Source organism: Rhinoraja longicauda, chromosome 3 (genome assembly GCF_053455715.1).
Source record: "Rhinoraja longicauda isolate Sanriku21f chromosome 3, sRhiLon1.1, whole genome shotgun sequence".
NCBI classification, from domain to species: domain Eukaryota; kingdom Metazoa; phylum Chordata; class Chondrichthyes; order Rajiformes; family Arhynchobatidae; genus Rhinoraja; species Rhinoraja longicauda.
The window spans coordinates 4,309,084-4,334,643 of NC_135955.1; the positions used below are offsets into that span (position 1 = coordinate 4,309,084).

The 25,560-nt window shown below is 49.9% G+C and overlaps 1 protein-coding gene across 2 annotated transcripts in view; it reads left to right on the forward strand.

The window, feature by feature from the left end:
- The first annotated feature begins 2,775 nt into the window (after positions 1–2,775).
- Positions 2,776–25,560, forward strand: part of hmgcs1 (3-hydroxy-3-methylglutaryl-CoA synthase 1 (soluble)) — a 70,721-nt gene continuing 47,936 nt past the window's right edge. Inside the window, exon 1 of one of the 2 annotated variants that reach the window (XM_078431228.1) lies at positions 2,776–2,851. In XM_078431228.1, the coding sequence (XP_078287354.1) occupies positions 2,793–2,851 (59 nt within the window). In that variant the 5' untranslated portion in view covers positions 2,776–2,792. Of the gene's footprint in view, positions 2,852–15,623; positions 15,837–25,560 lie in introns of those variants that run through there. The other variant, XM_078431229.1, reaches the window with a different exon arrangement.

A 25,560-nucleotide genomic window follows, 5' to 3' on the forward strand; every position in this document is an offset into this window, starting at 1 on the left:
ACACCAGACTAAAGTTAGAAGAACAGAACTTCAGAGTGAAATGGGAAACATTTTAAAGGGACTCGAAGGGCAACTTTATCCACACAGAGGGTGGAGGGTATATGGAATAAGCACCCAGAGAAAATGGGAGAGGCAGGTACTATAATAACATTTAAAAGATACTTGGATCGGTTTAGATTAGTTTAGTTTATTACTAGATCAAGTGGACCCGTTGGGCCCAAACCTCGCCTGCAATGGTGCAGCACCCTCTCCCCCCTGCCTCACCCCTCCCCCCCACTCCATTCCCCCTCAACCCCCTTATCCTCCCTCTCCCCCCCCCCCCCCCCTTCCTCCCTCCCTCCCTTGGAGATAGATTTAAACTTTAAAATGTGAATAATACTAAAAATATAACGATTTCAATTCCATTAGCACCAAAGGAACGACGGTGAGTAAGATGGGCCTAAAATTGTCGTGCTATCGTGTACCGTTTTGGCTGTAGTTCAGGAACAAACAAACAAACAAACGAGAGTTTTAGTATATAGATTGTCACATGCACCGAGGTACAGTGGAAAGCTTTTTGCTGAGTGATATCCCGTCAGTGGAAGGACTGTACATAATTACAATCAATCTGTCCCTCCTGAGCAGATACAGGATAAAGGGAATAACATTATGAGCGATAAAGTCCAATAATATCCAATTAAAGATTGTCCAAGGGTCTCCAATTCGGTAGACAGTAGGTCAGGACTGCTCTCTAGTTGGTGATAGGATGGAATAGTGTCGAGGAACAGAGGCCAAATACAGGCAAATGAGACGGACTCAGTTCTGCACTTGAAGATGCAAGAAACTGCAGGTGCTAGAATATTGAGCAAAGTACAAAGTGCTGGAGGAACTGAGTTGAATGGACAGACCTATTCCATTACAGATGCTGCCTGACCCGCTGAATTCCTTCAGCACATTATGTTATGCTCAGTTCTGCACTTTGACCAGCATGGATAAAATCTGTAAATCGATCACATCCTTCGTATCGTGTGATGACCAAAACTGCATGCATTAACCTCAGACACATACACCAGATTGCCACAAAGGCAAACAGAACTTTGTGCCTTCTCCGGAGAAATTAATCCAGTTGTGACAAAGCAACAATGGAGGCAGCGCACAAAACACTTGTCCGCCCACTGTTGGAATATTGCCAGACAATATGGGACCCTTACCAGAAAAATAACATTGACACCCTTGACAAGGTTCAGAGGCGACCAGCACGGTTTGTTTGTGACGACAACTCAAGACAGTCAGGCGTCTCCGATATGTTAAATCGCCTTGGCTGGGAGTCGCTGGAGTCAAGACGCACCAAAGCCCGCTTATGTACTGTCTACAAAGAGACTCATGGCATCATCCCCAGTAACATATCTCACCTCATCCAATTGCCATAGAGGGAGTACAGAGAAGGTTCACCAGATTGATTCCTGGGATGGCAGGACTTTCATATGAAGAAAGACTGGATAGACTCGGCTTGTACTCGCTGGAATTTAGAAGATTGAGGGGGGATCTTATAAAAACTTACAAAATTCTTAAGGGGTTGGACAGGCTAGATGCAGGAAGATTGTTCCCGATGTTGGGGAAGTCCAGAACAAGGGGTCACAGTTTAAGGATTAGGGGGAAGTCGGGTCAGGAGAAGAGGTGGGTCGAGACCCTTCAGTTTATTAAGCTTTGCACTGCACCGAGGTACAGTGCAAAGCTTCAGTTCAGTCAAAGACTGAGCGTGAGAAAAATGTGTAGGAAGGAGCTGCAGATGCTGGTTTAAACCGATGATAGACAGATAGACACAAAATGCTGGAGTAACTCATCTCTGGAACAGTATCTCTGGAGAGAAGGAATGGGTGACGTTTCGGGTCGAGACCCTTCCACAGGCCGAAACTCACGGGAAAGGGAAACGAGAGAATGTTATTATTTAATCCGCAATGTAAGTCAGTCTTTGCTATAGCCCTTCTGAATCTGAAAAAGGGTCATGACCCGAAACGTCAACCATTCCTTCTCTCCAGAAATGCTGCCTGTCCTGCTGAGTTACTCCAGTATTTTGTGTCTATCTTCGATAGTCCTTTGGGTTGGAGTTGGGTTTGGCCACAGTTTAAGAATAAGGGGTAGGCCATTTAGAACTGAGATGAGGGAAAACTTTTTCAGTCAGAGAGTTGTGAATCTGTGGAATTCTCTGCCTCAGAGGGCAGTGGAGGCCAATTCTCTGAATGCATTCAAGAGAGAGCTGGATAGAGCTCTTAAGGATAGAGGAGTCAGGGGGTATGGGGGAGAAGGCAGGAACGGGGTACTGATTGAGAATGATCAGCCATGATCACATTGAATGGCGGTGCGTACAGGCTCGAAGGGCTGAATGGCCTCCTCCTGCACCTATTGTCTATTGTCTATTGGTGGGGGTTAGTTTGGTTTGGGGTTTGAGTTGGATTGGTAAGGGATGCTTTCTTCCGTAGGCCTCTTCTCGTTGCCATGACGCCCGTTTCCAGGGGCGACGGCTGGCACACGGAGCGCCTGGGCTCCGGGCCGGGGGAGGGAGGGGTGGGGGGGGCAGGCCGCTGATTGGCCGTCGGGGCCCTCTCACCAGATGACGGTCCCGCTCACACTATGCCCGGCCCATTCACAAAGTCAGCGGCGCCACCCAGCCCGCCGCCCATTGGTCCGCGCCCGCACTTCCCATCGCGCCATTGCCCGGCGCGACCGTCCGCCCCTCCCCCTCCCTCCCCACGACCAGCACGTTCGCCTGTGCTCACACACACACACATATAAAGCTAGGCTGCAGTGTGCAGATGTATCCCACTGCGGAGCGGTCCCCACTCACGGACACTGCTGCTAAAGCATTGCGCAGGTAACAGTAACAAACATCACAACCCTTCACACCACCTGTCTTTTGAGTATGTGTATATATATATATATATATGTATGTGTGTATATATATGTAAATTTTTACAATTTACAATATGTGTGCGTGTGTGTCTATATATCTATATATATATATATATGTGTGTCTGTATATATATGTGTCTATATATATATATGTGTGTGTCTATATATATATATATATGTGTGTGTGTCGATATGTGTGTGTGTATATATGTGTCTATATGTGTACGTGTCTATATATATGTGTGTCTATATATATATATGTGTGTGTGTATATATGTGTCTATTTATATCTGTCTATGCACATATATATATATGTGTCTATATATATATATATATATGTGTGTGTGTGTCTATATATGTGTGCATACATATATGTCTATATGTGTGTGTCTATATCTATATATGTGTCTATATATGTGTGTGTCTATATCTATATATGTGTGTGCGTATATGTGTCTATTTATATGTGTCTATATATGTGTCTATATATATATATGTTTGTTTGTCTATAGTGTAGGAAAATAACTGCAGATGCTGGTACAAATCGAAGGTAACTCAGCGGGTCAGGCAGCATCTCTGGAGAGAGGGAATGGGTGACGTTTTGGGTCGGGGCCCCTCTTCAGACTATATATATATATATATATATGTGTGTGTGTCCTCTGTATGTGTGTGTGTCTATATATATATGCGTGTGTCTATATATATGCGTGTGTATATATGTGTGTATAGAAACTTACAAAATTCTTAAGGGGTTGGACAGGCTAGATGCAGGAAGATTGTTCCCGATGTTGGGGAAGTCCAGAACAAGGGGTCACAGTTTAAGGATAAGGGGGAAGTCTTTTAGGACCGAGATGAGAACGTTTTTTTTCACACAGAGAGTGGTGAATCTGTGGAATTCTCTGCCACAGAAGGTAGTTGAGGCCAGTTCATTGGCTATATTTAAGAGATAGTTAGATGTGGCCCTTGTGGCTAAAGGGATCAGGGGGTATGGAGAGAAGGCAGGTACGGGATACTGAGTTGGATGATCAGCCATGATCATATTGAATGGCGGTGCAGGCTCGAAGGGCCGAATGGCCTACTCCTGCACCTATTTTCTATGTTTCTATGTGTATACATATATGTGTGCGTGTGTGTATATACATATATGTGTGCGTGTGTATATATATAGATGTGTGTGTGTGTATGTATATATATATATAAGAAAATAACTGCAGATGCTGGTACAAATCGATTTATTCACAAAATGCTGGAGTAACTCAGCAGGTCAGGCAGCATCTCGGGAGAGAAGGAATGGGTGACGTTTCGGGTCGAGACCCTTCTTCAGACATATATATATATATGTGTGTGTGTTGATATATATATGTGTGTAAATATATATGTGAGTATGTATATATATACACACTGAACTTTTCTCTTGTTTATTGTGTTTAGGGTTATGTGTACATATTCTGTTGTGTACATATGTGTACATGTTCTGTTGTGTTGCAGCAAGTAAGAATTTCATTGTTCTTTCTGGGACACTTGACAATAAAACTCTCTTGACTCTCTTGACATAACTGCAGAAACTTTCTCTAAATGAAAATGCAAGATTTATATTTCAAAAAAATAAATAATTCTAGTCTAATTTGCATGCATTTGTCTTCTCTAACAAGGAAGTTATTTTGAATTACCAAGAAATTATTTTTAATTTTCCATGCCTGTGTGCTGACGTATATTTTAAGACATGTTTATAATTCAATGTGCATTTTGATGCATTTGCTTGTGACCAGGTCACATCTGCACGGTGATGGTGCAGTCTTTAGTGCAATGCTGCCGATGTCCAATTTAACTAATTCATACTTTTCATTTGTTCTAACGGCTTGGGAGATTGCATTTTGTAGAGAGAGGGGCTACATAACTGAAATGAGAAGCAGGCTGTGCGTTTTCTGGCAGACATGTCTGCCTGGTACGTTCATAGATGAGTTGTGTAGGAAGGTACTGCAGATGCTGGTTTAAATCGAAGATAGACACAAAACGCTGGAGTAACTCAGCGGGACAGGCAGCATCTCTGGAGGGAAGCAATGGGTGACGTTTTGGGTGGAAACGTCACCCGTTCTTTCTCTCCAGAGATGCCGCCTGTCCTGCTGAGTTACTCCAGCGTTTTGTGTCTCATCTTCACAGGTGAATGGCTGTCTTTGTGATTGACGGTGATGTGCGGTCAGATTCGCAGCAGAGGCCTTTGATATTCTCCCCCCCTCAAATAATTCTTCTTTTCTCCAAAAGGGTGTTGAATTGTGCACCGCAACGCCTGAAAATTCAGCCCCGTCCACATCTTCGATTTGATGTGCCTGTCGTCAGCTTGGATAGTGAGCCTTGACTAGGAGTCTCTTCCCTCCCCCATCCCCCCTCCTCCCTCCCCCCCCCCCTTCCCCCTCCCCCCCTTCCCCCTCCCCCCCTCCCCCCCCCCACACACCAATTGTGTCCATAAGACACAGAAGCAGAATTAGGCCATTTGACCTTTCAATCTGCCCTGTTCAATCATAGCTGATCTGTCTTTATCCTCTCAACCCCATTCACCTGCTTGTCCAGTCCTTTTAGAATTTTATACGTTTCCATAAGATCCCCTCCCATCCTTCTCAACTCCAGTGAATACAAGCCCAGTCTTTCCAATCTTTCCTCATATGACAGTCCCGCCATCCTGTGGATTAACCTGGTGAACCTACGCTGCACTCCCTCAATAGCAAGGACGTTCTTCCTCAAATTAGGGGACCAAGACTGCACACAAGATGTGCGGGTTTGTAGGTTAATTGGCCCTCTGTTAATTGCCCCTGGAATGTAGGGAATGGACACCAATGTGGGATACCATAGAACTAGTGTGAATGGGTGATTGATGGTTGGTGTGGACTCGATGGGCCAAAGGGCCTGTTTCCATGCCGTACGTTTCACTCAATTAATGGTTCAATGGTACTTTATTGTCACTTGTACGGAAAAACAGTGAAATTCGTTGTTATTGCATATAATTAATTAAAATCTTATTGCTCTAGATGCAGTGACATATAGGCTCTAGATGCAGTGACAGTTTACACCAATCAGCCAAAACATTATGACCTGATGAGCCAAAACATTATGACCGCCTGCCTAATATTCTGTTGGTCCTCCATGTGCAGCCCCATACGCAGCAGGGTGCAATGCACTGTGTATTGCGACACATTCCTCCCGTGACCACCATTAACATTTTCTGTGACTTGTGCCACAGTCGACCTTCTGTCGGTTCGGACCAGACGCGATAGCCTTCGTTGCCCTCGCGCATCGATGAGCCTTGGGCGCCCAACACCCTGTCTGTCGCCGGTTTGTGGTTTGTCCCTCCTCGGACCACTGTCGGTAGGTACTCACCACTGCTGCACCCCACAAGCCTTGCCGTTTCAGAGATGCTCTGACCCAGTCGTCTGGCCATAACAATTTGGCCCTTGTCAGGTCTTTACTCCTGCCCATTTCTCCTGCATCCAACACATCAAGAACTGACTGTTCGCTTGCTGCCTAATATATCTCACTCCTGGCTGCTGGGGGGAGTTGCATGGAGCATGCACGCAATAAATGCAGGGAGCTCCAGTTTATTTCTGTTCTGACTGCGCCCGTACATGCAACGTGCATGACCAGGTGCACCATGCAGTTACCACACACTTACTTACACTTACTATGCCTGCTTTTGATATTTTTTAATTTAAAATATCATGTATCTTAATTTAAAATGTCAAATGGACTGGGAGCTTGGCATTGGTGTAGTGCAGAGGGAGAGGGTTTACACCGATCAGCCAAAACATTATGACCACTGACAGGCGAAGTGAATAACATTGATTATCTTGTTACAATGGCACCTGTCAAGGGGTGGGATATATTAGGCAGCAAGTGAACAGTCAGTTCTTGAAGTTGATGTGATGGATGCAGGAGAAATGGGCAGGAATAAAGACCTGAGCGACTTTGACAAGGGCCAAATTGTTATGGCCAGACGACTGGGTCAGAGCATCTCTGAAACGGCAAGGCTTGTGGGGTGCTCCCGGTCAGCAGTGGTGAGTACCTACCGATAGTGGTCCGAGGAGGGACAAACCACAAACCGGCGACAGACAGGGTGTTGTGCGCCCAAGGCTCATCGATGCACGAGGGCAACGAAGGCTATCCCGTCTGGTCCGAACCGACAGAAGGTCGACTGTGGCACAAGTCACAGAAAAAGATAATGGTGGTTACGGGAGGAATGTGTCACAATACACAGTGCATCGCACCCTGCTGCGTATGGGGCTGCACACGGAGGACCAACAGCATATTAGGCAGGTGGGCATAATGTTTTGGCTCATCAGGTCAAAATGTTTTGGCTGATCGGTGTTGAGTTAAGAGCCATTGGGAAGATAATGAATCTGGCTGGGGTAAAGTGGAATCAAAGTTTAGCAGGAGGTACTGGAAATGAGGTAATAGATACTGGAAACCTTCTGGCTGAAGGCAGGGAGAAAACAGGGGATGTTTAAGCCAAAATCTTTGGGAGAAAAACAGTTTACAATTGTGGATATGACAGACACTGTTTTTTTGTAAACTGGGCCAATTCATAGCAAATGAGAGTGGGGTAGGGGGAGGGGGAGAGGGAGAGGGGAGAGGGAGGGAGGAGGGAGAGGGGGAGGGGAGAGGGGGGGAGGGAGAGGGGGGGAGGGAGAGGGGGGAGGGAGAGGGGAGAGGGGAAATGAAAGAAATCCCCTCGTGTTTTGCTCAAGTAGCTTACAAGCCGACAATATGAACATCAAAGTTTTTTTTAGTTTAGTTTAGAGATACAGCACGGAAACAGGCCCTTCGGCCCAACGAGTCCGCGCCGACCAGCGATCCCCGCACACTAACACTATCCTACATGTAGTAGGAACAATTTGCACCCAACCCAATTAACCTGCAAACCTGTACGTCTTTGGAGTGCGGGAGGAAACCGAAGATCTCGGAGAAAACCCACGCAGGTCACGGGGAGAACGTACAAACTCCAGAAACAGACGGGTTGGAACCCGGGTCTCCGGTGCTGCAAGCGCTGTAAGGCAGCAACTCTACCGCTGCGCCACCGTGCCGCCCTTAAACTCTCCATGTTTAAGTAGTATACCCACCCACCCAGTGCACTCCTCTCTCCCGACTATCGCTCCCCTGTCCCCTTCTACCTCCAGGAACAGAATTAGGCCCTTCAGTCCATCAGGTCTACGCCATTCTATCATGGCTGATCTATCTTCCCCTCTAAACCTGATTCTTTTGCCTTCTCCCCATAACCATTGACCCTCTTCCCAATCAAGAACCTATCAATCTCCCACTTAATAATAACCACAATCTTGTGCTCCACAGATTCCACAGATTCACCACCCGCTAACTGAAAAAAATCCTCCTTATCTCCCTCCAGCTTTACATTTGATTTCTCTTCTCTCTTTATTTTACATTCTTTTGTCTCCCTTTCATCTCTGGGATTTTTACCCCCCCCCCCCTCCCCTTTTCCTGTCAACCCTCCCTCCCCCCTCCTCATCTGTATCCACCTATCTCTCGCCATGTTTTGTTCTGCCCCCTCCTCTCCTTTCCGTCTTTCTCCCCCTCCTCCAATCAGTCCGAAGAAGTGTCCTAACCCAAATCGGCCATCCCGTCGTCTGTCCGTTCCCTCCACAGGTGCTTCCTGACCCGCTCAGTTCCTCCAGCTCTTTGTGTTTGGCTGAAGATTCCAGCATCTGCAGTTCCTCGTCTCTAAAAAAACTCAATTAATTACCACTGGTTGCTCCAGCATTTTGTGTCTATCTTCGGTGTAAATTAGCATCTGCAGTTCCTTCCTACACAATTAATTACCAGGCTGATTACTAGAGGAAGCTATAGAGTTATGACTTTCAAAAGACATTTGGACAGGTACAACATTTTGACCTGATGAGCCAAAACATTATGACCGCCTGCCTAACATGCTGTTGGTCCTCCGCGTGCAGCCCCATACGCAGCAGGGTGCGATGCACTGTGTATTGTGACACATTCCTCCCGTGACCACCATTAACATTTTCTGTGACTTGTGCCACAGTCGGCCTTCTGTCGGTTCGGACCAGACGGGATAGCCTTCGTTGCCCTCGCGCATCGATGAGCCTTGGGCGCCCAACACCCTGTCTGTCGCCGGTTTGTGGTTTGTCCCTCCACGGACCACTGTTGGTAGGTACTCACCACTGCTGACCAGGAGCACCCCACAAGCCTTGCCGTTTCAGAGATGCCGTTTCAGACCCAGTCGTCTGGCCATAACAATTTGGCCCTTGTCAAAGTCGCTCAGGTCTTTACTCCTGCCCATTTCTCCTGCAGCCAACACATCAACTTCAAGAACTGACTGTTCACTTGCTGCCGAATACATCCCACCCCTTGACAGGTGCCATTGTAACAAGATAATCAATGTTATTCACTTCGCCTGTCAGTGGTCATAATGTTTTGGCTGATCGGTGTATATGGATAGGAAGGGCTGAGATGAATACGGGCTAAATTCAGGCAAATTGGACTAGCCCACATGGGCCGACGTGGTTGGCATGGACTAGGTGGGCCGAAGGGCCTGTTTCTATTCGAATAGAAATTCTCCTCTTCTCTCCTTATTAACATCCACAGTCATACAGCGTGGAAACGGGCCCTTCGGCCCAACTTGCCCACACCGACCAACATGCCCCATCTACCTGCGTTTGGCCCGTATCCCTCTAAACCTTTCCCGCCTACGGCCACACACTGGGTCTCGACCCTCACCACCAACCTTTCTCAATGATCTTTAACCCATCTGCTTCATATTCTTTAGATAGACACAAAAAGCTGGAGTCACTCAGCGGGACAGACAGCATCGCTGGAGAGAAGGAATGGGTGAGGATTTGGGTTGAGGCCCTTCTTCAGACTGGAGAAGGGTTCGCCACTCGAAACGTCACCCACTCCTTCTCTGCCTGTCCCTCTGAGTTACTCCAGCGTTTTGTGTCAATGGTGTAAACCAGCATCTGCAGTTCCTTCCTGCACCTGCTCCATAATTGGAAAGACTGGGCTTGTATTCACTGGAGTTTAGAAGGATGAGAGGGGATCTTATAGAGACCTATAAAATAGACAATAGGTGCAGGAGTAGGCCATTTGGCCCTTTGAGCCAGCACCACCATTCAATTTGATTATGGCTGATCATTCTCAATCAGTACCCCGTTCCTGCCTTCTCCCCATACCCCCTGACTCCGCTATCCTTAAGAGCTCTATCTAGTTCTCTCTTGAATGCATTCAGAGAATTGGCCTCCACTGCCTTCTGAGGCAGAATCATAAAGGGACTAGACAAGCTCGATGCGGGAAAAATGTTCCCAATGTTGGGGGAGTCCAGAACCAGGGGACACAGTCTAAGAATAAAGGGGAGGTCATTTAAAACTGAGGTGAGAAGAAACATTTCAGAGAGTTGTGAATTTGTGGAATTCTCTGCCACAGAGGGCAGTGGAGGCCGATTCACAGGATGAATTTAAAAGAGAGAGTTAGATAGAGCTCTAGGGGGCTAGTGGAATCAAGGGATTATGGGGAGAAGGCAGGCACGGGTTACTGATTGTGGATGATCAGCCATGATCAAAATGAATGGCGGCGCTGGCTCGAAGGGCCACATGGCCTCCTCCTGCACCTATTTTCCATGTTTCTATAATCTTTCACTTGTTGACAGCTTTTCCTTGTGGATTTTCCAGGCTGCTCTTGGCCCGGCTGAGGTGTGTGGCCAGAGTGAGTCAGGGCTGGGCTCTGGGCCAGCTGTGGGGAAGTCCCTGATCTCTCCCGTCAATTCCCCTGCTTGCAGCCTAGTCACATTTTCCTATCCCAGTGATCGCCTTGTTGGTCCGTTGCAGTCGGGCACTGCGATCAGGCAGGGTGATCTCGCAAAAAACTGCAGAGAGTTGTGGGTGTAGCCCAGTCCGTCACACAGTCCGGACTCCCCACCATCGACTCCATCTACACTTCACGCTGCCTCGGGAAAGCAGCCGACATCATCAAAGACATGTCCCATCCCGGTTACTCCTCCTCCTTCTCCCCCGCCTCTCCCATCCGGCAGAAGGTACAGAAGCTTGAAAGCGCGCACCACCAGACTCGGGAACAGCTTGTTCCCCTCCGTATCGGGCATCTACCTTGGGTTGCCAGTTGTCCCGAATTAGCGGGGACATCCCGTATGTTGGACTAAATTGGTTTGTCCCGTAGGGGATCGCCCTTATCTCGTATTGGGCCCGTGGGGGGGCTGTAGGCCTGGACACTGTAGGCCCGGACACTGTAGCCCGGGGGCTGCTGAAGGCCCGGACAGGGTAGGCCCGGACACTGTGGGCCGGACACTGTAACCCGGGGGCCGCTGAAGGCCTGGACAGGTTAGGCCCGGACATTGTAGGCCCGGACACTGTAGCCCGGGGGCCGCTGAAGGCCTGGACAGGGTAGGCCCGGGCGCCGTCTAACAGAGGTTGCAAAGCAACCTGCCTCCCGGCCTGGGCGGCCGCCCATTGGTGGAGCGGGAGCTCGTAGCCGCTGGCTGGGTGAGGTCACGTGCGGGGTGGCGACGTCACCTTTTGTCCCTTATTTGGGAGTGGAGGAAGTTGGCAACCCCTACATCTACCCCTTTGCGGACGTTGGACTTTCCCTCTGGGACTGATGTGCTGCAATGCTGAGATTCTGCCCTCAGTATTACCTGTTATCTGCCAGACATTGAGCTGCCCCTCCACCCTCCCCTTCCTCTTTCCCTCCCCTCTTCCCCCCCCCCCCTCTCTTCCTCCATTAAATGTCCATTAACCAGTGCCACCATTCCCAATTATCTATCCCTCTTGGGCTCACACCCGTCTCTAGTCAACAGCCAGGCTATCAGGGAACCTCCTTACCTGAGGTCATCTTGCCGGCCCTGATTTGCCTTGATTTTTTTCATTGCTTCCATTTTTGTTCCCTCTACAATCAGTCTGGTGTCTATTTTTTTTGTGCACATCAGCATCCACAGTTCCTTATTGTTATGTTTTTTTTTCCTGCCCCATCTCTCTTCCAGCTTTCTCCCCTCCCCTCCCCTGCCCTGCTCTGCAATCAGTGCAAAGGAGGGTCCCATCCAGTAATGCCGACTATCCATGTTTTCCTGGGATACTGCCTGACCTGCTAAATCACATCAGGAATTTGTGTCTTTTTAAACATAAACTAGACCAACTGGACCCGTGGGGCCCAAACCTCTCCTGCATTGGTGCAGCACCCTCTCCTCCCCTCCTCCCCCCTCTCCCCCTCCCCCTCCCCCCCTGCTCCCCCCCTCCACCCCCTCCCCCCCTAGGAGATAGATTTAAACTTTAAAATGTGAATAACTTAAAAAATATAACACCGATTTCAATGCAACTTCTTCCATTAGCACCAAAGAGATGACAGTGAGTCAGGTGGGCCTAAAATTGTTGCACGACCTTGTACCGATTTGGATGTAGTTCTGGAACAAACAAACAAACAAACGAGAGATTAGGATATAGATGTATAGGTAAATAAGACCTGCACTTTATGGAAAGATTTCTTTCCTAGAAAACCACTGTGTTCCGTGATGTGTACCTTTGACAAAATCTCTGGTCCCTTTTGCATTTTGTGTTGACTTAGATTTAAAATTTCGAGTTTAGAAATACAGCATGGAAACAGGCCCTTCGGCCTACCAGCTAAAAGCTTTTCACTTTACTTCAGTACACGTGACAATAAACGAAACTAACTGGCCCATTCTATGATATCCCAGTTTCGCATCCTACATATACTAGGGACAGAAGCCGGTTAACTTAATAAACCCGCACATCTTTGGAGTGTGGGAGGAGAAAACCCATGTGGTCACAGGGAGCACCGACAAATTCCGTACGGACAGCACCCGTAGTCAGGATCGAACCCGGGTCTCTGGTGGTGTCGGGCAGCTACTCTGCCACCTGTGTTATTTTTTGTCTCTTCTCGCCTCTCATGAAGTATGTTGCATTATCTTTCCGCAACAAACCAGCTCTTGCAGTTAATCATGGTCACCCATGGTCAGCCATGACCGAGGGGGCCTAAGAAGAAGAAGAGTTAAACATGGGCGCTGCAGGAAGGACGTGTTAGAAGTGGAGAGGGTGCACAGGAGACGTTACATTATTTGGTGTGTTTCCGTTATGAGGGTAGGCTGGTTTTTTTTATCTTGAAGTGCAGGAGGCAAAAGTTAATGTTCATAAGTGATAGGAGCAGAATTAGGCAATTCGGCCCATCAAGTCTGCTCCGCCATTCAATCATGGCTGATCTACCTTTTCCTCTATCTTTCAGTTTGACCAATCTTTCAGTCTGAAGAAGGGTTCCTTCTCTCTTGAGATGCTACCTGACCCGCTGAGTTACTCCAGCATGTGATATCGTTTCCTCTTAACCCCATTCTCCTGCCTTCTCCCCATAACTCCTGACACCCGTACTAATCAAGAATCTGTCAATCTCTGCCTTAAAAATATCCATTGACTTGGCCTCCACCGCCTTCTGGGGCAATGAATTCCACAGATTTACTGAAGAAATTCCTCCTCATCTCCCTTCTAAGATTATGCCCTATTTTCTTCGGAGATGCTGCCTGCTGTTGTTACTCCAGCATTTTGTGTTTTATTTGGTATAAACCAGCATTTTTCGCGTTGAGACATATAGTGCGGAAATAGACGCTTCGGCGCACCAAGTCTGCGCCAACCAGCAATCCCTGTCCACTATCCTACACATGCACTCTAAGGACAATTTACCATTTTTACCAAAACCAATTAATCTCCAAACATCTGTCTTTGGAATGTGGGAGGAAACTGGAGTACCCAGAGGAAGCCACCGTTGTCATAGGGAGAATGTACAAACTCCACATAGACAGCACCCGTATTCAGGATTGAACCTGGGTCTCTGGCGCTGTGAGGCAGCAAATCTACCGCTGCGCCACCGTGCTGCCGATAAAGAGCATCTGCAGTTGGTGAGGTGTGGTGGTGGGACATGGTGGTGAGGTGTGGTGGATGGGACATGTTGGTGGGGTGTGGATGGGACATGTTGGTGGGGTGTGGATGAGACATGTTGGTGAGGTGAAGTGGGTGGGACATGTTGGTGAGGTGTGGGTGGGTGGATGGGACATGTTGGTGGGGTGTGGATGGGACATGTTGGTGGGGTGTGGGTGTGGATGGGACATGTTGGTGGGGTGTGGGTGTGGATGGGACATGTTGGTGGGACTAGTGTGGATGGGACATATTGGTGGGGTGTGGGTGGGACATGTCGGTGAGGTGGGGTGTAGTGGGTGGGACATGTTGGTGGGACTAGTGTGGATGGGACATGTTGGTGGGGGTGTGGGTGGGACATGTTGGTGGGGTGAGGTGTGAGTGGGACATGTTGGTGGGGTGTGGTGGATGGGACATGTTGGTGAGGTGTGGGTGGGACATGTTGGTGGGACATGTTGGTGGGATGTGGTGGATGGGACATGTTGGTGGGGTGTGGGTGTGGGACATGTTGATGGGGTGTGGATGGGACATGTTGGTGAGGTGTGGGTGGGACATGTTGGTGGGGTGTGGATGGGACATGTTGGTGAGGTGGGGTGAAGTGGGTGGGACATGTTGGTGAGGTGTGGGTGGGTGGATGGGACATGTTGGTGGGGTGTGGGTGTGGATGGGACATGTTGGTGGGGTGTGGGTGGGACAAGTGTGGATGGGACATGTTGGTGGGGTGTGGATGGAACATGTTGGTGGTGTGGGGTGTGGATGGGACATGTTGGTGGTGTGGGGTGTGGATGGGACATGTTGGTGGGGTGTGGATGGGACATGTTGGTGGGGTGTGGATGGGACATGTTGGTGGTGTGGGGTGTGGATGGGACATGTTGGTGGTGTGGGGTGTGGATGGGACATGTTGGTGGGGTGTGGATGGAACATGTTGGTGGTGTGGGGTGTGGATGGGACATGTTGGTGGTGTGGGGTGTGGATGGGACATGTTGGTGGTGTGGGGTGTGGATGGGACATGTTGGTGGGGTGTGGATGGGACATGTTGGTGGTGTGGGGTGTGGATGGGACATGTTGGTGGGGTGTGGATGGGACATGTTGGTGGTGTGGGGTGTGGATGGGACATGTTGGTGGGGTGTGGGGTGTGGATGGGACATGTTGGGACATGTTGGTGGGGTGTGGATGGGACATGTTGGTGGTGTGGGGTGTGGATGGGACATGTTGGTGGTGTGGGGTGTGGATGGGACATGTTGGTGGGGTGTGGATGGGACATGTTGGTGGTGTGGGGTGTGGATGGGACATGTTGGTGGGGTGTGGGGTGTGGATGGGACATGTTGGTGGGGTGTGGATGGGACATGTTGGTGGGGTGTGGCGTGTGGATGGGACATGTTGGTGGGGTGTGGGGTGTGGATGGGACATGTTGGTGGTGTGGGGTGTGGATGGGACATGTTGGTGGGGTGTGGGGTGTGGATGGGACATGTTGGTGAGGTGTGGGTGGGACATGTCGGTGGGGTGAGGTGTGGGGTGTGGATGGGACATGTCGCGGAGCTGCTGTTGCCCGGGCCGCCCTGCAGGGGGTGAGGTGCTAGCGCAGGCGCAGTGTGCAGCGCGGCCGGGTCAAGATGGCGGCGCCCAGGGGAGGCGGGTGGAGGTCGCGGGGCGGCCGCTGAGAGAGAGAGAGGGGGGGAGGGAGAGAGAGAGGGAGGGAGAAAGAAAGTGAAAGAGAAAGAAAGAGCGAGACGGAGAAATAGAGGGAGGAGGGAGAGCGGCTGCCGGCGAGGCTGCGAGCGCGGAGGAGGAGGAGGAGGAGGAGGAGGAGGAGCGGCGGCGGCGACGGCGGGGAGCGCGGGCCCCGGTAACCAGGACAACGCGGCCCGACCCCTGCCCACAGCGAGCGGCCGCGAGGAGCGCGGGCCCCGGTAACCAGGACAACGCGGGCCCCGGTAACCAGGACAACGCGGGCCCCGGTAACCAGGACAACGCGGCCCGGCCCCGACCCACAGCGAGCGGCCCACAGTGAGTGTCAGCGCGCGGGGCAGGAGGGGCACAGCTCGGCCCCTGTGTCTGTCGTCCCCTCCCCTCACTCCCTCACTCCCTCCCTCCACCCTCCCTCCCTCCACCCTCCCTCCCTCCACCCTCCCTCCACACTCCCTCCCTCCACCCTCCCTCCACCCTCCCTCCCTCCACCCTCCCTCCCTCCACCCTCCCTCCACCCTCCCTCCCTCCACCCTCCCTCCACCCTCCCTCCACACTCCCTCCCTCCACCCTCCCTCCACCCTCCCTCCCTCCACCCTCCCTCCCTCCACCCTCCCTCCACCCTCCCTCCCTCCACCCTCCCTCCACCCTCCCTCCCTCCACCCTCCCTCCACACTCCCTCCCTCCACCCTCCCTCCACCCTCCCTCCCTCCACCCTCCCTCCACACTCCCTCCCTCCACACTCCCTCCACCCTCCCTCCCTCCACCCTCCCTCCACACTCCCTCCCTCCACACTCCCTCCACCCTCCCTCCACCCTCCCTCCACACTCCCTCCCTCCACACTCCCTCCCTCCACACTCCCTCCCTCCACACTCCCTCCACCCTCCCTCCCTCCACACTCCCTCCCTCCACACTCCCTCCCTCCCTCCCTCCACACTCCCTCCCTCCCTCCACACTCCCTCCACCCTCCCTCCACACTCCCTCCACACTCCCTCCCTCCCTCCACACTCCCTCCCTCCCTCCCTCCACACTCCCTCCCTCCCTCCCTCCCTCCCTCCCTCCCTCCCTCCCTCCACACTCCCTCCACACTCCCTCCCTCCCTCCCTCCACACTCCCTCCCTCCCTCCACACTCCCTCCCTCCCTCCACACTCCCTCCCTCCCTCCACACTCCCTCCCTCCCTCCACACTCCCTCCCTCCACACTCCCTCCCTCCCTCCACACTCCCTCCACACTCCCTCCCTCCCTCCACACTCCCTCCCTCCCTCCACACTCCCTCCCTCCCTCCACACTCCCTCCACCCTCCCTCCCTCCCTCCCTCCACACTCCCTCCCTCCCTCCACACTCCCTCACTCCCTCCACACTCCCTCCCTCCCTCCACACTCCCTCCCTCCCTCCACACTCCCTCCCTCCACACACCCTACCTCCCATCATGTACGTGTCCTGTCGGGGGGGGAGAGGAGAGGAGGGTCGTGTGACGAGTGGCCCCAGAACATGAATAAGCAAAGAAAAGGACGGGTGGGTGAGATAGCAGGAGGCTGTTCGGCCCATCTGGCCTGCTCCAGCACTCGGGCTGCACCATGAACCCCGAGCCTTGACCTGAAACCTCATCCTTGGCTCTGACCATGGCCCAGAGCCCTGACCATGATCTCGACCTTGACACCAAGTGCCATCCTTGGCCCTGAACTTGACCCAGAGCCCCAACCTTGACTCCAAGCCACGATCTTAACCCCTGAGCCCTGACCTACTTTTCTTTTTCTGTCCCCTGTCAAGTTTATTGCCTGTCAACTATTTCAGTGCATCTTGACCAGAAGTTTACACTGGGATATCAGATGCCGAGGGGAGAGCTGACAGAAGTATATCAAATTATGAGTGGTATATATATATAGGGCAGACAGTCAGAACCTTTCACCCAGGATGGAAAAATCAAATGCAAGAGAAGAGGTTCGACAGGCTTGGATTGTTTTCTCAGGAATGCTGGAGGTTGAGAGGAGACCTGATAGAAGTCTATAAAATTATGAGAGGCATACATAGAGTATACAGTCAGAATAATATCCACAGGGTGGAAATGTCAAAGATCAGACAGCGTGACTCTAAGGTGAGCAGGGCAAGTTTCTTTACGCAGAGGGTGGTGGGTGCCTGGAACACACAGTCAGGGGTGGTGGTGGAGGGCGATACAACAGTGGTGTTGAAGAGGCTTTTAGATTGGCGCATGGCTAGGCAGGGAATGGAGGGATTTGGATCATGTGCAGGCAGACAAGAGTTGGTCTGTTTGGCATCATGTTTGGCACAGACATTGTGGGCCGAGAGGCCTGTTCCTGTGCTCGACTGTGGTTCTTTAAGTTGGCGAGGAAGTTAGTCGCCTGTCAGGTACGGTCATGTACAGGTACAATAAAAGTATTGCTTGTAGCAGCACCACACACATGTAGACAACAAAGAAAAATTAACGTTTGGTGCGGTCTGCTCTGATATTATGTTAGCTGTAATCATTCTAGAGTCGTCGACCACTCTACCTATAATACTGGTGAATATGTGGTCTTACCCCTTCAAAGGTGGGGAGAATTCCTGCTTCAAACTACACTTGGAGATTATTTAACCCCCCCATCCACTCCCTCTTGAGAAAACACGTGAGTTTGGCTTGGTGATTCTTAAAGACCCACATTTAGAAAGGTCAAGAGCGTTTTATTGCCATTTGTCCCGAAGCATAACAATGCAGCACTTACGTGCAGCGATAGAACAGCTTTGTAAACACAAAACTCAGTAGATACTGGGTGTCTGGAATGTGTTGCCACAGGAGGTGGTGAAAGTAATGACAATAGTGGCATCATGAGGCTTTTACGAGATGGGAGCGCAAGATCACCAATGTAGTAAACCAAGCGTTGTGAATCAAACGGGTTTTATTAACGAAACAGTGGTTGAACATATGCGCGCTTAGTTAGGAGAACAGTTAGGTACTTGTTGCTGTTGAGAGGAGCACCACACGTCTGTTCAGTCGTGGGCTCGAGCTGAGCTCATCTCCAACTGTCATCTCCGACGGTCAACTGTCATCTCCCTGTCACGTGATCGTTCCAGTTCTGGTGACAGAGGATGGATCAGTAAGTGGCTTGATCCCCAGGTGGCGCCAAAATGGCACCCAAGCCAAGAGATGCTCTGCACGCTGGTCCCAGAAGCAGATTGGCAATCATAACTCCTGTATTGTACAACTCCTCCCCCTTCTGTTGGGGGGTAGACTGACTCTTCCCCCCCCCCATCCCAATCTTTACACGCCCCCAATCGGAGATGAGGAAAAGCTTTTTCAGCCAGAGAGTTGTAAATCTGTGGAATTCTCTGCCTCAGAAGGCAGTGGAGGCCAATTCTCTGGATGCATTCAAGAGAGAGCTAGATAGAGCTCTTAAGGATAGCGGAGTCAGGGGGTATGGGGAGAAGGCAGGAACGGGGTACTGATTGAGAATCAGCCATGATCACATTGAATGGTGGTGCTGGCTCGAAGGGCCGAATGGCCTCCTCCTGCACCTATTGTCTATTGTCTAATCCTTTCCATTCGCCACTTTAATTTCATGTTTCGTGTATTTTGTGTTTTATGACTGTTGGCAGATCAATTTCCCTCCTGGGATAAATAGAGTTTGATCGTATTGTGTAGGCCATAAGTGACAGGAGCAGAATTAGCCCATTCAGCCCATCAAGTCTACTCCGCCATTCAATCATAGCTGATCTATCTCTCCTTTCGTAGCCCCATTCTCCTACCTTCTCCTCAACCCCTGGCACCCGTACTAATCAAGAATCTATCCATCTGTAATCACTGATTACAATCGCTCCACTCTTTCAGACCTCCAGTCCATTCCCTTTATCCTGTATCTGTACACTGGGTGGCTCGATTGTAATTGTGTATAGTCTTTCCGCTGACTGGATATCGCGCAACAAAATGCTTTTCACTGTACCTCGGTACACGTGACAATAAACTAAACCAACTATAATAAACAAATGGAAATAGAGATTAGATTAAAAAAATTAAAAAAACAATATAGTGTAGGTTGGAATCTGCCTACTGGATTTAGAAACACAAGGAACTGCAGATGCTGGATTCTGGAGCAAAATCTTGAGCTGGATTAATTCATCGGGTCAGGCAGCAATGTGAAGGCAAAGACAGACAGCGTTTCGGACTTTAAATGTCGCCTAACCACTTTTCCTTTTCATCCGGGTTTTAGTGATGATATATATAAATGTATTTTTGACTTTAACTTTCTCCAGCCTCTCCCTACCTCCTATTCGTGAGGCAGCATCTTGATTCTGCGACATCCATGAGGGTGAGGCAGGTAGAAAAGCAACATTTAAAAGACACCTGGGCAGGTACATGAATGGGAAAGGTTTGTTGAAAGACTGGAGCGACTAGGCTTGTATACACTGGAATTTAGAAGGATGAGAGGAGATCTTATCGAAACGTAGAAGATTATTAAGGGGTTGGACACGTTAGAGGCAGGAAACATGTTCCCAATGTTGGGGGAGTCCAGAACCAGGGGCCACAGTTTAAGAATAAGGGGTAGGCCATTTAGAACGGAGATGAGGAAAAACTTTTTCAGTCAGAGAGTTGTGAATCTGTGGAATTCTCTGCCTCAGAAGGCAGTGGAGGCCAATTCTCTGAATACATTCAAGAGAGAGCTAGATAGAGCTCTTAAGGATAGCGGAGTCAGGGGGTATGGGGAGAAGGCAGGAACGGGGTACTGATTGAGAATGATCAGCCATGATCACATTGAATGGTGGTGCTGGCTCGAAGGGCCGAATGGCCCCCTCCTGCACCTATTGTCTATTGTCTATTGTTTCGAGGGGTATGGGTCAAACGCGGGCAGGTGAGACTAGCGTAGATGGGGGCATCTTGGTCGGCATGGGCATGCTGGGACGAAGAGCCTGTTTCTGCACTGTATGACTCTTTGTAGGCCTTTCTGCTGCGTGTGTGACTCGTCTCTGTTGGTAAACAATTTGACCTTGTCGGTAACTTTCATGGCTAAACTTGGTTTTTATAAGGGAGGCATGAGATAATTATGTGCTGGTGAATGGGGAGGGGGAATTTTTTTTTTCCCCAACTGCAAAAACCGATGATTAATTTAATGTGGCTGCCTGGCCTGTGTGACAGAACTGTACCCCAGGAAAGAAAACTCGGTGTACAGTACTGAAACCCATACCCTTTGGCCCACTGAGTCCAGGCTGACCATGAATCACCCGTTTTAAATTGAGCCTACACTAATTTAAGTTAACCGATACAGAGTGGAAACAGGCCCTTCGGCCCACCAAGTCCATGACGACCAACGATACACTAGTTCTGTGTTAATCTGATTTTATTCTTCCCACTTTCCCAGGGTAGGGGAATCAAGAATCATCAATAAACTTCAATACATTCAAAACTCCGCTGCCCGTCTACTCACACACACCTCGATCCGTGACCATATCACCCCCGTCCTTTATAAACTCCACTGGCTCCCCATCCCCCAGAGAATCCAGTACAAAATCCTCCTCATAACCTACAAAGCCCTCCATAACCTGGCCCCATCCTACCTGACTGACCTCCTCCACAGGCACACTCCCACCTGCACCCTCCGCTCTGCCGCTGCCAATCTCCTATCCCACCAAACTCAGATCCTGGGGGGACAGGGGGACAGGGCTTTCTCCATCGCTGCTCCCACCCTATGGAACTCACTACCCCAAACCGTTAGAGACTCCTCCACACTCACCACATTCAAAACATCGCTGAAGTCTCACCTGTTCAGTACTGCCTTCAACCACTGAAGGTCACCTCACCTTCTGTCTCCTTTCTCTGTTCATTTATTTATTTACTTATTTATCTATTTATTCATTTCCCTATGTTCTCAAAATCTCTGTAAAGCGTCTTTGAGTATATGAAAAGCGCTATATAAATAAAATGCATTGTTATTATTATTATTATAAGAACCAGAGGACATGGGTTTAAGGTGAGAGGGGAAAGATTTGGACCTGGGCAGCAACCTTTTCACCCAGGGTGGTGGGTAGATGCAACGAGCTGCCAGAGAAAGTGTTGAAATGGGCACAATAAGAACAGTCTGAAGGAGGGTCCCAACCCGACCCAACTGTGGAGACACGAGGAACTGCAGGTGCCGGTTTACCAAAAAAAGACAAAGTACTGGAGTAACTCAACGGATCGGGGAGCATCTCTGGAGAACATGGATAGTTGACTTTTGGTTCAGAGCCCACCTGTAATCTGAGGAAGAGTCTTGATCCGAAACACCACCGACCCAGAGCTGCTGCCTGGCCCGCTGAGTTACTCCAGTACTTTGTCTTTTATGGAACAGCACAGCACAGAAACAGGCCCTTCAGTCCACATTGTCTGTGCCAAACGATGCCAAAATAAACCAATCTCCTCTGCCTGCACGCAATCCATATCCCTTCATCTATCCATGTTCTCCAGTGATGCTGCCTTGCCTGCAGAATTGCTCCAGCACTTTGTGTCCATTCTTCTATGCTATAAGACACATGGACAGGTACATTGATAGGCAAGGTTTAGAGGGTTACTGGAACAGGGTGGACCCGTTGGGCCCAAAGCTCTCCTGCATTGATCTAGCAACCCTCCCCTCCCCCCTTCCCCTCCCCCCCACCTCCCTCACCCACTCCATCCACCCTCAACTCGGGCATTAGTCAGACCCCCCACATCCCCCTCCCCTGCAAGAGTTTAATATATATTAATAGATATACAATGTAACATTTTATATTCTTACATTATTATATTTTAAGTATTATATTATATCATTATTATTTTTATTATTACCCAGGGGGGGGTGTGTGTGTGTGGTGCCCGCGGGGGGTTATGGTCTGGGGTGCTCCCCCCCATGTGCCCAAATAAGACTAGCTTAGATGGAGCATTTTGGTCAGCATGGACGAGTTGGGCCGAAGAGCCTGTTTCCGTGATGCATGGGCTGTTCCTATCAACCCTCCCTCTGATTTCCACCACCCACCTACAGAGGCCAATTAATTAAACTCCTTGACTTTGGGATGTGGTCGGGAAATGGAGCAGCTAAAGGAATAGTCTCGGGGAAAGCGTGCAAGCTCCACATGTGCAGCATCCAAGACCAAGAACAAACTGGGATCATTGCAGCGGCGCTCGCTGCACCTCCTTGTTCGTCACATCGATAATCATTGAAATAAAAGCCGTGCTCATCCACTGGAGGTCTGCCACAAGGGTTGTGCAGCAGCTGACAGGCAGGTCTTCCACCGTGCAAGGTCTGGTTACCTCTCCTGCTGGGAAGCTGAAATGTGCTGAAGCCCAAGGCGCAGTTTGTGGTCAGCTCACAGTAGGGGTTGCCAACTTCCTCACTCCCAAATAAGGGACAAGGTGACGTCACCGCCCCACGTGACCTCACCCAGCGACCAAGTGCTCCCGCTCCATTAATGGTGGCCGCCCGGGCCGGGAGGCGGGTTGCTATGCAACCTCCATTAGGTGGTGCTCAGGCCTGCAGTGTCCGGGACTACAGCGGCCCCCGTATGGCATCCGGGCCTACAGTGCCGTCTGGGCCTAATACAGGACAAGGGCGGTCCCGTAAGGAACAAACCAATTTAGCCCAAAATACAAGACAGTTGGCAATCCTAGCTCACAGAGACCCATCCCATCTCGTGCTGTAAAGCGAGATTGAAAGCAGATTGCACTTTGGTTTGTCAGCTGCAGTTAGTGAATGTTTTGGAATCTGGGGATGTGAATTCCCCCTGCTGTCAGCAGTTTCCATCTTCCCACTCGGCTGACTCTTGGACCACGTGCTTCCCCTTGTATGACTGACCACTCTCTACATTGTCACCGCTGTCCTTCCTCAGTCTTCATAGAACAGCACAGTGGAGACACAAGGAACTGCAGGTTTACCAAAAAAGACAAAAGTACTGGAGTAACTCAACGGGTCAGGAAACAGCGCTGGACAACATGGACCGTTGACTTTTGGTTCAGGGCCCTTCTGTAATCTGATGAAGAGTCTGGATCCGAAACACCACCGACCCAGAGCTGCTGCCTGGCCCACTGAATTACTCCAGAATTTTGTCTTTTACGGAACAGTACAGCACAGAAACAGGCCCTTCAGTCCACATTGTTTGTGCCAAACACTATGCCAACATACACCAATCTCCTGCCTGCACGCAATCCATATCCCTTCATTCTCCGCAGAGACATGTGCACATCTAAAAGTCTCTTAAATGCCACTATCGTAACTGCCTCCACCACCACCTGCATTCCAGGCACTCACTGTGTAATAAATAAATGAATGGATGAATAATTCAATAAATACATTTATTGTGCAATAAATGAATGCCTCGCACCACTCCTTTAAACTGTGCCTGAATGTCTACCCTATCTACACCTCTCACAATCTGAACGGTGTCAAGTTAGGAAGAGGGGATGTTCAACGAGATCTGGGTGTCCTAGTGCATCAGTCACTGAAAGGAAGCGTACAGGTACAGCAGGCAGTGAAGAAAGCCAATGGAATGTTGGCCTTCATAACAAGAGGAGTTGAGTATAGGAGCAAAGAGGTCCTTCTACAGTTGTACCGGGCCCTGGTGAGACCGCACCTGGAGTACTGTGTGCAGTTTTGGTCTCCAAATTTGAGGAAGGATATTCTTGCTATTGAGGGCGTGCAGCGTAGGTTCACTAGGTTAATTCCCGGAATGGCGGGACTGTCATATGTTGAAAGGCTGGAGCAATTAGGCTTGTATACACTGGAATTTAGAAGGATGAGGGGGGATCTTATTGAAACATATAAGATAATTAGGGGATTGGACACAGTAGAGGCAGGAAACATGTTCCCAATGTTGGGGGAGTCCAGAACAAGGGGCCACAGTTTAAGAATAAGGGGTAGGCCATTTAGAACGGAGATGAGGAAGAACTTTTTCAGTCAGAGAGTGGTGAAGGTGTGGAATTCTCTGCCTCAGAAGGCAGTGGAGGCCAGTTCGTTGGATGCTTTCAAGAGAGCTGGATAGAGCTCTTAAGGATAGCGGAGTGAGGGAGTATGGGGAGAAGGCAGGAACGGGGTACTGATTGAGAGTGATCAGCCATGATCGCATTGAATGGCGGTGCTGGCTCGAAGGGCTGAATGGCCTACTCCTGCACCTATTGTCTATTGTCTATTGACTAGGCTTGTATACACTGGAATTTAGAGGGATGAGAGTGGATCTTATCGAAACATATAACATTATTAAGGGGTTGGACACATTTAAGGCAGGAAACATGTTCCCAATGTTGGGAGAGTCCAGAACCAGGGGCCACAGTTTAAGAATAAGGGGTCGGCCATTTAGAACGGAGATGAGGAAAAACTTTTCCAGTCAGAGTTGTAAATCTGTGGAATTCTCTGCCTCAGAAGGCAGTGGAGGCCAATTCTCTGAACGCATTCAAGAGAGAGCTAGATAGAGCTCTTAAGGATAGCGGAGTCAGGGGGTATGGGGAGAAGGCAGGAACGGGGTACTGATTGAGAATGATCAGCCATGATCACATTGAATGGCGTCGCTGGCTTGAAGGGCCGAATGGCCTCCTCCTGCACCTATTGTCTTATCAGGTCTCCCCTTACACTCCGGTGTTCTAGAGACAACAATTCTACTGACAACCAGACTCTGCTGTGTTGACATATGCTGAGTGCACAAACATATATGATCTTATTTCCACCTTTTCAAGCCCCCTCCCTTTCTCCTGCATATTTCATAGAAACATAGAAAATAGGTGCAGGAGGAGGCCATTTGGGCCTTCGAGCCAGCACTGCCATTTATTGTGGTCATGGCTGATCATCCACAATCAGAAAACCGTGCCTGCCTTCTCCCCATATCCCTTGATTCCGCTAGCACCTAGAGCTCTATCTAACTCTCTTTTAAATTCATCCAGTGAATTGGCCTCCACTGCCTTCTGTGGCAGAGAATTCCACAAATTCACATCTCTCTGGGTGGAAAAGCTTCTTCTCACCTCAGTTTTAAACGGCCTCCCCTTTATTCTTAGACTGTGGCCCCTGGTTCTGGACTTCCCCGAACATTGGGAACATTTTTCCTGCATCTAGCTTGTCCAGT